Source organism: Acanthochromis polyacanthus, chromosome 12, assembly GCF_021347895.1.
Source record: "Acanthochromis polyacanthus isolate Apoly-LR-REF ecotype Palm Island chromosome 12, KAUST_Apoly_ChrSc, whole genome shotgun sequence".
Lineage (NCBI taxonomy): Eukaryota > Metazoa > Chordata > Actinopteri > Pomacentridae > Acanthochromis > Acanthochromis polyacanthus.
In genome coordinates, this window is record NC_067124.1 from 11,167,950 (window position 1) to 11,180,949 (window position 13,000).

Genomic DNA, 13,000 nt, shown 5'->3' on the forward strand with positions numbered 1-13,000 from the left:
CAAAACCATAATCTTAAACTGAACACTGTGTTTTTGAAAAGCACACACTCTACATGAAGCTACTGTCAATTATAGTAGACTTACAACTCTTTCTTAATGGAGATAAACTGTGAACCTGTGGCTCAAACTGGATAAATCAGAACTCAGCACACATCTCCTCCTTAATAAACTAAATTTCCATTGACAAGTTCAAAGACACCACCACTCACATGTAACACAGCAGGCACTTTACACTCAAGAGGGTGGTATTGATTATGATATGTTATGAGATATATGTACTTGCACAGTGGAATGCAAGCAGAAAGGTACATGAGCATTCCTGCTGCTGCTAGAAGATATTATCATTTCTTTTCTGATTGCATTGGCTAGTAATCCAAATACAGGGATATTTTCTGTTTAAAAATATCTTGAATTTGTGAACTTCATGCATATGCTGACTGAAAAGTGTCTGGTAATTGTAACACAGATGATGTCGTCATGGATTAGGAAGGAGGCTGAGCAGCAGGCATCTGCATGCATGTCTGTGTGCATGTTTACTGCTGAGACAGAGCGATAGAGAGAGAGAGAGTGTTGTGTGGGTGTGTACTGTAAATGCATGCATTTGCTGGATCAGTCAATTGGTTGATTATTTGGTTGGCTGAACAAAAACAGAAGGAAAGACTAAAGAGGGCAAGATTGGGGCTGTAAATGCTCTTTATGAGGTTAAATGTATGCATGCTTCTCTTGGTTTATATTGCACCTGCACAGTAAGTCATCTCCAGAAAGATTTCTAATTATGCTTCCAGCATTAATCCCACAAGTCTGAATAAATACCTGAAATGTATTAAGCAGATGAAGTTCACATGGTTCAGTTCAAAGACCAGGAAATCTGAGTAGATGTTTGTGCCATAGTGTTGGCACATAATGTGCGTCAGTGTTGCCAACTTAGCGACTTTCTCGCTAAATCTAGCAACTTTTTCTGGTGTTTCAGAGGCTCTAACATGAAAGCTCATGTCGTTTTGCAGCTACTGTCCTCAACAAGGTGTTGCTGTGACCTCCTCCTCGTCCCAAAGCACTCACAGGCGGTCCTCGTAGGAGCCCCACAGCAGTCCCACTGTATGTTTGGAGGAGACCCACATCACTCCAGATGGCAGATGAGTCACACATGTGCAAAGTCGCATACAGGGCGGGATATAAATGAAAATGTTTCTTCCCTGTCATACTAAAATAAATCCCTGCATTTAGCCTCTAGTTCAAAAACGTGATTTGGAAGATTTTTTTACTCACTTTGTGTCTCTCCCACAACGTTATTCCTCTCTCCAACGACATTAATTACAATCACATGCAAACAGGAAATTATGCAAATTAGGTGATGACATCATTTGACTTCTAGCGACTTTTAGGACTTGGAGTTGGCAACACTGATGTGCATGCTGTATTGCATTTCTAAGGCAAATATTGTGACTTATTTAAATGGGGCATGATATAATTTCCCCATAGGGGTCCTTCCTTTGCTTTCCCATGCCAAAAACATAGAAAAGACTGCATTATTTTCCCATTGCTCTCTATTTTGTGTTTGCTTCCAGCCTCTTTGTTTATGGGATGGGGTTGCAATGGCTTGAAGTGAGTTGAAATGTAATCTGAGATGTTTTACAGTAATTAGTCGTCTTTGTGACTGCTGTGGAGACTGCTGCACTGATTCTGAATGGGGAATCAGGGACTGCAAGGGGATTGGGGGTGAATGTGTAAGTGGGTGGGTAGCAGGGTGGGTGTGGGTCTCTTCTTTTGTAGCCTGCACTTCTCTCCCTCACCGTCGAGAGAGGGAATGGGCTGAGGCAGCTGTCACTTAACATGTGAATGTTTCGAGGGCGGCGCAGGGGTCTTTAGAAAACTCTCCTTTTTTTGCCCCCACCCCATTTTTCAAGCAGAAGCAGCATGGAGTTTCTGAGCCACAGTCAGGCCCAGAGGAGGGGCTTTGTTGAATGAGAAGGGGGAGAAAATGAGAGAGAAAAAGCCTAAGGAAGGTAAAGGGGGCACTTTGCCGCCTAGCTGCCTGGTACACGAGCAACCTGAGCAGCAGCAGCGCTGGTGAGAATGCCACTGGTGTGCCGTTATATGGAACTGGCACAATCTGGCCTCCATGCAAAAACTGCTCTTGGCTGGGAACTGTGGGAGTTCAACTGAGCCGTTGGAATACATTGTCTCCATCTGGGCTCACTATCTCATCGGCGGCATTAACAAGGAAGGAATTCCTCTATTGCAGCTCCCACAACAAAGAAGAAAGGGAGAGGAGCAGAGCTGGTGGGAGGGGAAGGGAGGGGAGGGGAGGGGAAGGGTGCACTGTGAGGGGAGAGGAGGACATTGTTTGGCTGTGACTGTGGGCAACGGAAAAGCATGAGTTATCAGGGCATGTGAGAGTGTTTTTAGAATGTGTGTTTGTATGCTAGCATATGTGAATGAGTGGACTTGATTAAGTGCGCGTAGGAGGGAGTATGCATGTGTGTGAGGAGGCTTCAGTTTGGGATGTTGGAGCTGGGAGGCCGTTCAAAGGATGTTCAAACAAAGCTGGATTTTTTTCTCTCTCTCTCCTTTTTGAATGGTGATTGAGCACTAGCTGGATTCCTTTACTCATGCTGTTGGGCCCAACTCTGCTCCAGGGTAAGTGTAATTCACATAAGCTTCAAACCGCCAAAACTGCCACTATCTCAGGATTGGCCCAGAGAGAGCTGGGTTTTGGACTTTACTGGTCAGTAATCAAATCACACAGCCATGTGACAGTGACTTAATTCTGACTGGAGGGGTTTTCTTCATTTATTCTAACTGTGTGACAAATACAAGCTCAACAAGCAGTGAAATATTCCAGTAGAAACAACATCAGTGTGAATGGAACAATCTAATGTGAGTATATTTTATTTAGTTCAACACTTTAGCTTTATTTTTCTCCTTGTATTGACAGTTAAAATATCTGAGTAGACACTGCCCTTTTAGGTAACTACTCACTTTGCCAAAAGCATGCTGACATTTTTTTTATACAGTAGCTTTGTGTTGTATATTTAAAGGACCGGGTTTGAGATGAACGTGTGACCTTGTACAATGTACAATGTCCACCCTAAAATGTTATGAGTCTCATGGGTGAATGCACAGCTGCCACCCTCGATTAGGGACTACTACAATGATTACTACTTCAGGATCTCCCTGAACAGAGACCGACACACAGCAGTGACACATCTTACTGTTGTGATTGATGATTATTGTTCTTCTACTAATTGCAAATCCGCCCATGCAGACCTTCTTCTACCTTATAAATGGATAAATAAGATGAGCATAGGACTATTTGTATGGCATATTGTTTGAGATGTTGCTCAAAATGCTTTTACATATACATATACATTTGTAGTTCCCACATTGCAAAATCTACGAATTAGATAATAAATGAAAAATTTACATATTTTGTTTCAGATTATAATGTTAAGATTTTTAAGTTCATATTTCTTTTTGTCTTTGTGAAGCCCCCATACAAAGCTTATAATTTAATTCATTAGGAAATGGACTGCGGTCATGTATCATAAATCATGGTGAAGAGCAGAGAAAAGGGTGGTCTGAATTAAGGGCCATTTCAAAGTAGGTTAAGTGATGGGATGGTTAGGTCATCTGCAATATGAGTTAAATAGTGGAGTGGTTTTCTGGTCTGCTTTCTAGGATAATTAGGATAGAGGCTGAGAAGTGTTTATCAGAAGCACACATCAGGCGCGCTGATGAGGTTTTTCTGATTCGCTTTCGTTGTAAGATAAAGTAGGTCAACGTACTGTTACACCTTCATGTGAGGGCCAAAAAAATGCCTACAAAATGATTGATTTCCTCTATTATTGCCTCTTCTATACCAGCATCTGAGTGGTCCTGTCTAGTCAACATAATGGAAGAGAAAACATATATATTTTAACATAGCATCTGCTGTTAATGGAACGTGATGAAAGTACTCATGTCCTCCCACACTGAGCTGTGAGATCAGTCTACAAGCAACCATATAATTTAGGAAATGAACACACATGTGGCGCTGTAACCAGACATGACACACCCTCTCTCTCAAATTGTTAACCCATGTGGACAAGGCCACAGGCACTCTCTGGCCTCCTCGGGAGACCGCTGGGCAGTGATCTGAGCTAACTGAGTAATCATTGATCTTGAGGCTGGGGCTTTGTCTGGGCACCACTCTGATCAGACTGTGCACTCCCCTGTGGAGCCCTTGACTGCATCATCTGCTCAACAGAGACATGCATGATGTAGGTAATCACTAGCCTAATGCACATGGAGGCATCGTATCAAAGTAGGTCACATTTATTCATGAAGTTAAAAGCTGCCGTACAGTAACCTATAATTATAATTAGCTTCTTATTTATACACTCTAATGAGATTTGATTTAAATTTGGGGTGGAAATTGATAGTAGCACGTGAAGTTCTCACTGGCTGAAGAATTTCTTTGTCTAACCTCTGGCAAAGATATGAAAGCTGCATATTCAGCATCAATTTGTGTGCCTAGCGCATGACTGTACCATGTAAGCATATCCGCAGACCCCCGTACTGCTGCCTCTTCTTTATTTTCAAGCTAGAGAAAAAAAAATGTTGTCAGTACTTTCAGGAGCCAATGTCCCAATTTCCCCTTTCGTGACCCATATTGCCCCCCCACAGATCTTTAGTCACCAAGCATGACCTGAGGTGACCTGGATAATTCTGAATGAACCATTCCAACCCTGATTCAGAGGGAGGACTCAGCCTCAACAGGAACCCTCCCTGTGATCTCCCAATGGGCTCACCTCAGCTCCTCTAGATCAAGATAATTACATTCACCTCTAACCCGTCTGTCAAAACAATGAATTCACTGGGCTAAAGAGGAAACAGACAGGCTGACACAATTTGATGCTGTCACTGCCAATGACTTTTTTCAGTAGTATATTAATTTTGGTCCAATAAGATGCTGGATTAAAATATTAGTAGGATGTTCTAATGTAGTAACAAGAGAAAGACAAGTGTCCTACTCAAGTGTGTGACCTTTATGGAAAAGCGGTTGCTTGTCAAAAGCATTAATATATTAATACAGCATACTACAAGGTATGCTTGTGATTGTTGCCTGTTTTCCTAACCCCACCCCCAACCCGAGTGTTCCTACACCTCCTCTTGTTGACACTAAAGAAATGCGGCGATGTCTGCTTTTTATGGCTGTCATATTTGATCAGATCCTTCACGGGTTTCCCAGGACTGGTCCAGGGTGTGTTACAGAAAGTGCTGGCTGGTTGTCACGGGTTTTTCCATGCCAGGCTAAACAGTGGGATCCTCGACAAGCCTGTCACATTGATTTCTAAGCCCAGAATATTTTAGTTTGTGATGTGGGATAGCAGGGAGCATGTGTGTATGTGGTGGAATGAAAGACAAAAGGACGGGGAATATCCTGGCCAAGTGTCTCTGCTGTGGTTCCCTCTGGCCTTTTGCTGCCAAGAAAGGGGCAATGCTGGCACAGAAATTTAGCAAAGAAAGGATGTGAGAGACTGGTTTCATTTTGTCTTACAACAGTTTTCTGGAGATGTAGGTGGTGGCAAAGACTTGGTGACTTTGAAGAAAGGAAACTGTGCTTTTAAAGGAAGAGTAAAAGAAGTATAATTTTGTTGATTTACAAAATTGTTCATTGCATGATGACCCAGAGCCCCCTTGTCTTATTTTAGGTAGCTGAAGGATCTTCTGCATGCATGGCCAAGGGGCCTTACCTCACCTGTTACCTCACTAGCCTCTGGGCTGAAGGATTATGGGAAACCTCATCAGCCGGCCCAGCTGCCTGGGCCAAAAGTCCAAACACGTGAGATCAGATGAGGACTTCCTAAAGGAGTGCTACCAACGACGAAGAGAGTGGCAGCCCTCAGAGCAACATGGAGAGGCCAAAAGAGAAGAGGCTTTGAAAGGCAAAGCTAGGGAGGATAAAGACAAGGAAAAAGAGGTGGAGAGAGACAAGGAGACAGAGGAAATTGATCATAAGAGGGAACGGGGGACTCATACTCCTATTTCAGATAAACCCCTCCACAGCTCTCCTGCCTTAACAATCAGGAGTACCAGTACTCTGGAAAATGCCTGGCACAGCAGCCCATCTCCAATAAAAACATCCCGAAATGGGACACTAACAAGGAGGACAGTGCCTCCAGAATTTGCTAGATCCCCTCTTGCTCAGGCAGACAGGAGTTCTGCAGAAAGGAGGACCAGCTTCCAGAGGAGAGACTCTAGAGAAGGAAGCCCCTGGTCCTGGAAGACTGTGGCATCACGGGAGGTTACAGAGGTCACAGAGGTGACGGAGACGACCGTAACAGAAATTGTGGAAGTGACAGAGTATCCATCGGGAGATAAAGGAGGAATCCCCATAGTTACCAGAACCGTTAGAGTCCTGAATGGGGTCGCAGAGGAACTTGCTGAGGTTGATAAAAAAATACCAACTTTCAAACATGACATATCTCATGTCTTCCATTACAATTTTTTCATTTAATCTTTGAATTCTCACCTTATTGTCTTTAAAAGCAATGCTCCGTCTTTATAATAAGATGGTTTATGTTTTTAAAATGAGGAGTTAATAAATTGACATAGCATATGAACTGTTGTTATTTTGCAGCTCCAAAATGATGAACATTCCAGCTCAGACCAAGATTCTAGCATGGATAGATGGGGGGTATGTTTTCTTCTCACCTCTTTTCTTCTTAAATTAAGGCATGCAAGCTAACCATTTTGCTCCTGAAATCATTTGCCTATTTTCATCAGCTGATATTATGTCATTTTTCGCAAGGGAGCAAGATCTGTTCTGGCACTGAGGGATGTGTCTACAGATTCTGAAACATTTCTCAAAAACCTGGAAGCTTTGCTCACATGGGTCAGCGAGATAGAGGATCTCACAGCCAGTCAGAAACCTCTGTCCTCAGAGATCAAAGTGGTGAAAGCACAGCTCCAAGAACAAAAGGTTTGTTATCTGCAACAACACATCACCTCATTTCTTTTTCCCAAAAAACATATTTGAGGTTCTATAGTACACAGAATACATCTGAAAGTGTTACATATAGAAAGGTGTGCAGAGGTCATGGAAAATGCTCAACTGCTTCCTTTATAAGATAAATTCTTCTTTATCCAGTGGTGAATGGGTGGTGCTCATAGCCACAATGAGCTTCAGTAAGTCTTTGTGAACATGTCTTGAGGGTATGAAAAAAGACCTGGGAAGTCTCTCACCTTTCAGCGGCAATCACACTCATTGTGAGCTTTTTAGATGACGAGAAACCTACCTGGTTCTTGACAATGTAAGCTTGACACATGAGACGGAGCTTCCTCCATGCCTACACAAAAACAAGTTAAAAAAACAAGGATAGGGCTTTAAAAAATACTAACTCCTGCTGTGAGAAATGCCTCTTTGTGGAGTTTAAACCTTGAATATAAAATATACATTTTGTGTACTGTGCCAGCTATACTATTTTTGGTTTCATGTCTTTACCTGAGCATGTTCTGTTGCTTCACAGCTGTTGCAGCGCCTCCTAACAGACCGAAGACGTAGTATGGACTCCATGATGTTAGAGGGTCCTCGGCTGGTGGAGGCCCACCCAGGAGAGGAGGGGGAACAGGCAAAGGTCAAGCTCTCAACCCTCAAACAGAAGTGGGAGGCCTTACAGCTGGAGGCAGAGCAGAGGTCAGCTTCTTTTAGTGCCAGTTTCACACTGTCTGTGGCCTAATGCATGTCTTTCTGAAAAATTGCTGGCAAAACTTACTTGTTGATTGTGGAACCTTTGGTAGGAGGGCAAGTTTGGAATTCATTCTGCCCAGAGCAAAGCTCTTCCAGGAGGGAGTAGACAGCTTGCACCAATGGTTCATATCTGTGGAACAGACTCTAGCTGAACTGCGAAATGCAGAGAGAGTGATGCTGCACCTCTCAGAGGCAACAGATCGAGCCAAGGTTAGAATTGTACCACATATGGTTCAAATGCATGTACAATAAATGTAGACTTAAATGCAGTATTAATGTTGATTGAGTAGAGAAACATAATTTTGACCAATTATTTTTCTTTAAGGCTGTTGTTGCAGAGATTCAAGTCAAAACCGCTGAACTAGGGGGAATACAGAAATCAAGTCATGATCTAATGGAAGCAATTTCAGGTACTGTTTACTGAATGATGTAAATGTGCACATCACACTTCTCTGTAAATGTACAATAGTACCATAGCACATTCAGAGTCCATATGCCAAAAATCCAGAAGACTGTTTTCCAACAAATGTCTTGTAGTAGTGGCCAATCCTACTCATTTGAAAAACACAATTTTAATGTTATCAATTTTAGTCCTAAATATCTGCAAGTCAAAACATTTTATTCATCTTACCCTGTGAATTTTGATTTGTCCTTCATTCCAGAGGAGGAGGCTCAACTGGTCCAGGAGAAGATGGACTCGCTGCGTATCCGTTCCTCTGTGCTGAATCTGAGCAGTCTGGATGTGCTGCAGAGGCTGGAGCAAGCTCTAGAGGCCTCTAGTCGTTGTACCTCGAGCCAGGAGGACCTCCATCTGTGGCTGAGTCGTATAGAGAGGGAGCTCATAGGGGCCACTGGAGCACAGACACATGCTGGAGATGCAGTGCTATGTGCAGCTGAGAGACAGAGGGTAATGTTCTCACTCAATACTAAAATGAGTCAGTCAGATGACATGAGGTTGTATACAGGAACACCCCACCTGATGGATACACCTTAATAGCTTCATCCAGCAAATAGATGAAAGACTGTTTGAATAGTATGGGGTCCCTCAGGGGTCATGAGCTAGAAAAAAATAGATTACATACCTACTTAAGGCTAATTTATGCTTTTCTTAATCTGTGTGTGCAAGGGTAGGCAAGGCTTAAATTTAATTTTACATTCAAGTGCATGAGGGTCTGCAGAAGTCTATCTGCAGACATAGCAAATCATAATTTGTGACTGAATGCCCTGACTGCACTGCTAGAATGGTACATTTACATGCACCAGGAAAACAAGTGGTTGCTTCGGGAGAGGCAGTGCGAGGAGATGATGCTACAACCCAACCTGTAACTAGCTGCTATCCTAAAAAAAGTGTGAAGTCACAGTGAGCCTTTTAACCTTGTTTGTTTCTCTGTGTTTGAATGATGGGGAATGTGATCGTCTGTGTTATAGACTGGCGTGTACCTATTGAGGTACACACGTGGACAAAATTGTTGGTACCCCTCAGTTAAAGAAGGAAAAACCCACAATTCTCACTGAAATCACTTGAAACTCACAAAAGTAACAATAAATAAAAATTTATTGAAAATTAAATAATCAAAATCAGCCATCACTTTTGAATTGTTGATTAACATAATTATTTAAAAAAACAAACTAATGAAACAGGGCTGGACAAAAATGATGGTACCCATAACTTAATATTTTGTTGCACAACCTTTTGAGGCAATCACTGCAATTAAACGATTTCTGTATTTGTCAATGAGCGTTCTGCAGCTGTCAACAGGTATTTTGGCCCACTCCTCATGAGCAAACAGCTCCAGTTGTCTCAGGTTTGATGGGTGTCTTCTCCAAATGGCATGTTTCAGCTCCTTCCACATATGTTCAATGGGATTCAGATCTGGGCTCATAGAAGGCCACTTTAGAATAGTCCAACGCTTTTCTCTCAGCCATTCTTGAGTGTTTTTGGCTGTGTGTTTTGGATCGTTGTCCTGTTGGAAGACCCATGACCTGCGACTGAGACCAAGCTTTCTGACACTAGGCAGCACATTTCTCTCCAGAATGCCTTGATAGTCTTCAGATTTCATCGTACCTTGCACACTTTCAAGACACCCTGTGCCAGATGCAGCAAAGCAGCCCCAAAACATTACTGAGCCTCCTCCATGTTTCACCGTAGGGACAGTGTTCTTTTCTTCGTATGCTTGGTTTTTGAGTCTATGAACATAGAGTTGATGTGCCTTACCAAAAAGCTCCAGTTTGGTCTCATCTGTCCAAAGGACATTCTCCCAGAAGCTTTGTGGCTTGTCAACATGCATTTTTGCAAATTCCAGTCTGGCTTTTTTATGAGTTTTTTTCAGCAGTGGTGTCCTCCTTGGTCGTCTCCCATGAAGTCCACTTTGGCTCAAACAACGACGAATGGTGCGATCTGACACTGATGTACCTTGGCCTTGGAGTTCACCTTTAATTTCTTTTGGAGGTTGCTCTGGGCTCTTTGGATACAATTCCAACGATCCGTCTCTTCAATTTGTCATCAATTTTCCTCTTGCGGCCACGTCCAGGGAGGTTGGCTACTGTCCCGTGGGTCTTGAACTTCTGAATAATATGAGCCACTGTTGTCACAGGAACTTCAAGCTGTTTAGAGATGGTCTTATAGCCTTTACCTTTAAGATGTTTGTCTATCATTTTTTTTCGGATGTCCTGGGACAATTCTCTCCTTCGTTTTCTGTTGTCCATGTTCAGTGTGGTACACACCTTTTCACCAAACAGCAGGGTGACTACTTGTCTCCCTTTAAATAGGCAGACTGACTGATTATGAGTTTGGAAACACCTGTGATGTCAATTAAATGACACACCTGAGTTAATCATGTCACTCTGGTCAAATAGTTTTCAATCTTTTATAGAGGTACCATCATTTTTGTCCAGGCCTGTTTCATTAGTTTGTTTTTTTAAATAATTATGTTAATCAACAATTCAAAAGTAATGGCTGTTTTTGATTATTTAATTTTCAATAAATTTTTATTTATTGTTACTTTTGTGAGTTTCAAGTGATTTCAGTGAGAATTGTGGGTTTTTCCTTCTTTAACTGAGGGGTACCAACAATTTTGTCCACGTGTGCATCAATAGAACCATTACATTACATTTGGCATGGCTATGATCAGGAATAATACTCAATTTACCTGTCTGCTCCACACATTTCCAGCTTCCTTATTTTTATTTTTCCATGACATGAGGTAGCCTGTAGCATAGTGACAGTGATGCTAAATTTGCTATGAGAGCAAAACTGAAGTTATAACTTTTAGTAAGGCCATGCTAACCTAAATCAAATTACTAAACTAAGAACAAATTGTGAAATTTAAGTTGATGCAAGCTTTATTCACCTGAAGCGACTCATTTTTAGAAAAAATAATTAGCTTGCTAGTTAGCATACCAGCTAGCAATTTATTTAAGTATAGCAAGTCAATATACTCAGAACAATTTACCAGAGCAACCGTGGATGTATTGGCATACTTTTCATGACTTCACTTTTCATTACTTAAGTTTAAGAAAGTTAATTACCCATGACAGCATGAGGACAATTGGTTGCAAATTAGCTTGAAGCTAGCAAGGTAGATTTGGGATTTATGACAGCTAATTTATATTATATTATGACAGCTAATAATATATTATATATATTATTTATATTATGACATCTAATAATGTTTCCTCAACAAATTTAAGTGTATTTACACTGTTTTCCAACAAATACTGTATCTCATCAGACATTGTTAGTAAAGCAAACAGACATTTGTCATTTTCATTTAGCTAGGTTGCCATATTTACCTGAGAGCTCAAAGGACCTCCATGTGGTGCCTGTCCTAACACTGGAAGATTATTAGCAGATAGTACATAATATAACCACACGGCATCCACAGGTGTATTTTATGAGGTCAATACAGGGACAAAACACTCACAAATGAAAGTAGTTGCAATTACAGTGCCTTGTGAAAGTATTCGGCCCCCTTGAACTTTTCAATCTTTCGCCACATTTCAGGCTCGAAACATAAAGATAAAAAATTGTAATTTTTTGTCAAGAATCAACAACAATTGGGACACAATCGTGAAGTGGAATGAAATTTATAGGATATTTTATACTTTTTTAACAAATAAAAACCTGAAAAGTGGGGTGTGCAATATTATTCGGTCCCTTTACTTTCAGTGCAGCAAACTCACTCCAGAAGTTCAGTGAGGATCTCTGAATGATCCAATGTTGTCCTAAATGACTGATGATGATAAATAGAATCCACCTGTGTGTAATCAAGTCTCCGTATAAATGCACCTGCTCTGTGATAGTCTCAGGGTTCTGTTTAAAGTGCAGAGAGCATCATGAAGACCAAGGAACACACCGGGCAGGTCCGAGATACTGTTGTGGAGAAGTTTAAAGCTGGATTTGGATACAAAAAGATTTCCCAAGCTTTAAACATCTCAAGGAGCACTGTGCAAGCAATCATATTGAAATGGAAGGAGTATCAGACCACTGCAAATCTACCAAGACCCGGCCGTCCCTCTAAACTTTCACCTCCAACAAGGAGAAGACTGATCAGAGATGCAGCCAAGAGGCCCATGATCACTCTGGATGAACTGCAGAGATCTACAGCTGAGGTGGGAGAGTCTGTCCATAGAACAACAATCAGTCGTACACTGCACAAATCTGGCCTTTATGGAAGAGTGGCAAGAAGAAAGCCATTTCTCAAAGATATCCATAAAAAGTCTCGTTTAAAGTTTGCCACAAGCCACCTGGGAGACACAGCAAACATGTGGAAGAAGGTGCTCTGGTCAGATGAAACCAAAATCGAACTTTTTGGCCACAATGCAAAACGATATGTTTGGCGTAAAAGCAACACAGCTCATCACCCTGAACACACCATCCCCACAGTCAAACATGGTGGTGGCAGCCTCATGGTTTAGGCCTGCTTTTCTTCAGCAGGGACAGGGAAGATGGTTAAAATTGATGGGAAGATGAATGGAGCCAAATACAGGACCATTCTGGAAGAAAACCTGTTGGAGTCTGCAAAAGACCTGAGACTGGGACGGAGATTTATCTTCCAACAGGACAATGATCCAAAACATAAAGCCAAATCTACAATGGAATGGTTCACAAATAAACGTTTCCAGGTGTTAGAATGGCCAAGTCAAAGTCCAGACCTGAATCCAATCGAGAATCTGTGGGCAGAGCTGAAGACTGCTGTTCACAAACGCTCTCCATCCAACCTCACTGAGCTCGAGCTGTTTTGCAAGGAAGAACGGGCAAGAATTTCA

At 41.8% G+C, this 13,000-nt stretch overlaps 2 protein-coding genes across 2 annotated transcripts in view; both read left to right on the forward strand.

The window, feature by feature from the left end:
* The window catches only part of plecb (plectin b), a 214,155-nt gene extending 208,356 nt beyond the window's left edge, over positions 1–5,799 (forward strand). The window contains exon 37 of the transcript XR_007945569.1: positions 5,694–5,799. The gene's annotated coding sequence lies outside the window, so the exon portion shown is untranslated. The remainder of the gene's footprint in view (positions 1–5,693) is intronic.
* A 30-nt stretch (positions 5,800–5,829) lies between these two features.
* macf1b (microtubule actin crosslinking factor 1b) overlaps positions 5,830–13,000 on the forward strand; it is a 30,380-nt gene continuing 23,209 nt past the window's right edge. The window contains exons 1-7 of the mRNA XM_051957233.1: positions 5,830–6,430; positions 6,623–6,679; positions 6,794–6,964; positions 7,512–7,678; positions 7,783–7,942; positions 8,058–8,142; positions 8,395–8,639. Of these exons, the coding sequence (XP_051813193.1) occupies positions 6,665–6,679; positions 6,794–6,964; positions 7,512–7,678; positions 7,783–7,942; positions 8,058–8,142; positions 8,395–8,639 (843 nt within the window). The 5' untranslated portion in view covers positions 5,830–6,430; positions 6,623–6,664. The remainder of the gene's footprint in view (positions 6,431–6,622; positions 6,680–6,793; positions 6,965–7,511; positions 7,679–7,782; positions 7,943–8,057; positions 8,143–8,394; positions 8,640–13,000) is intronic.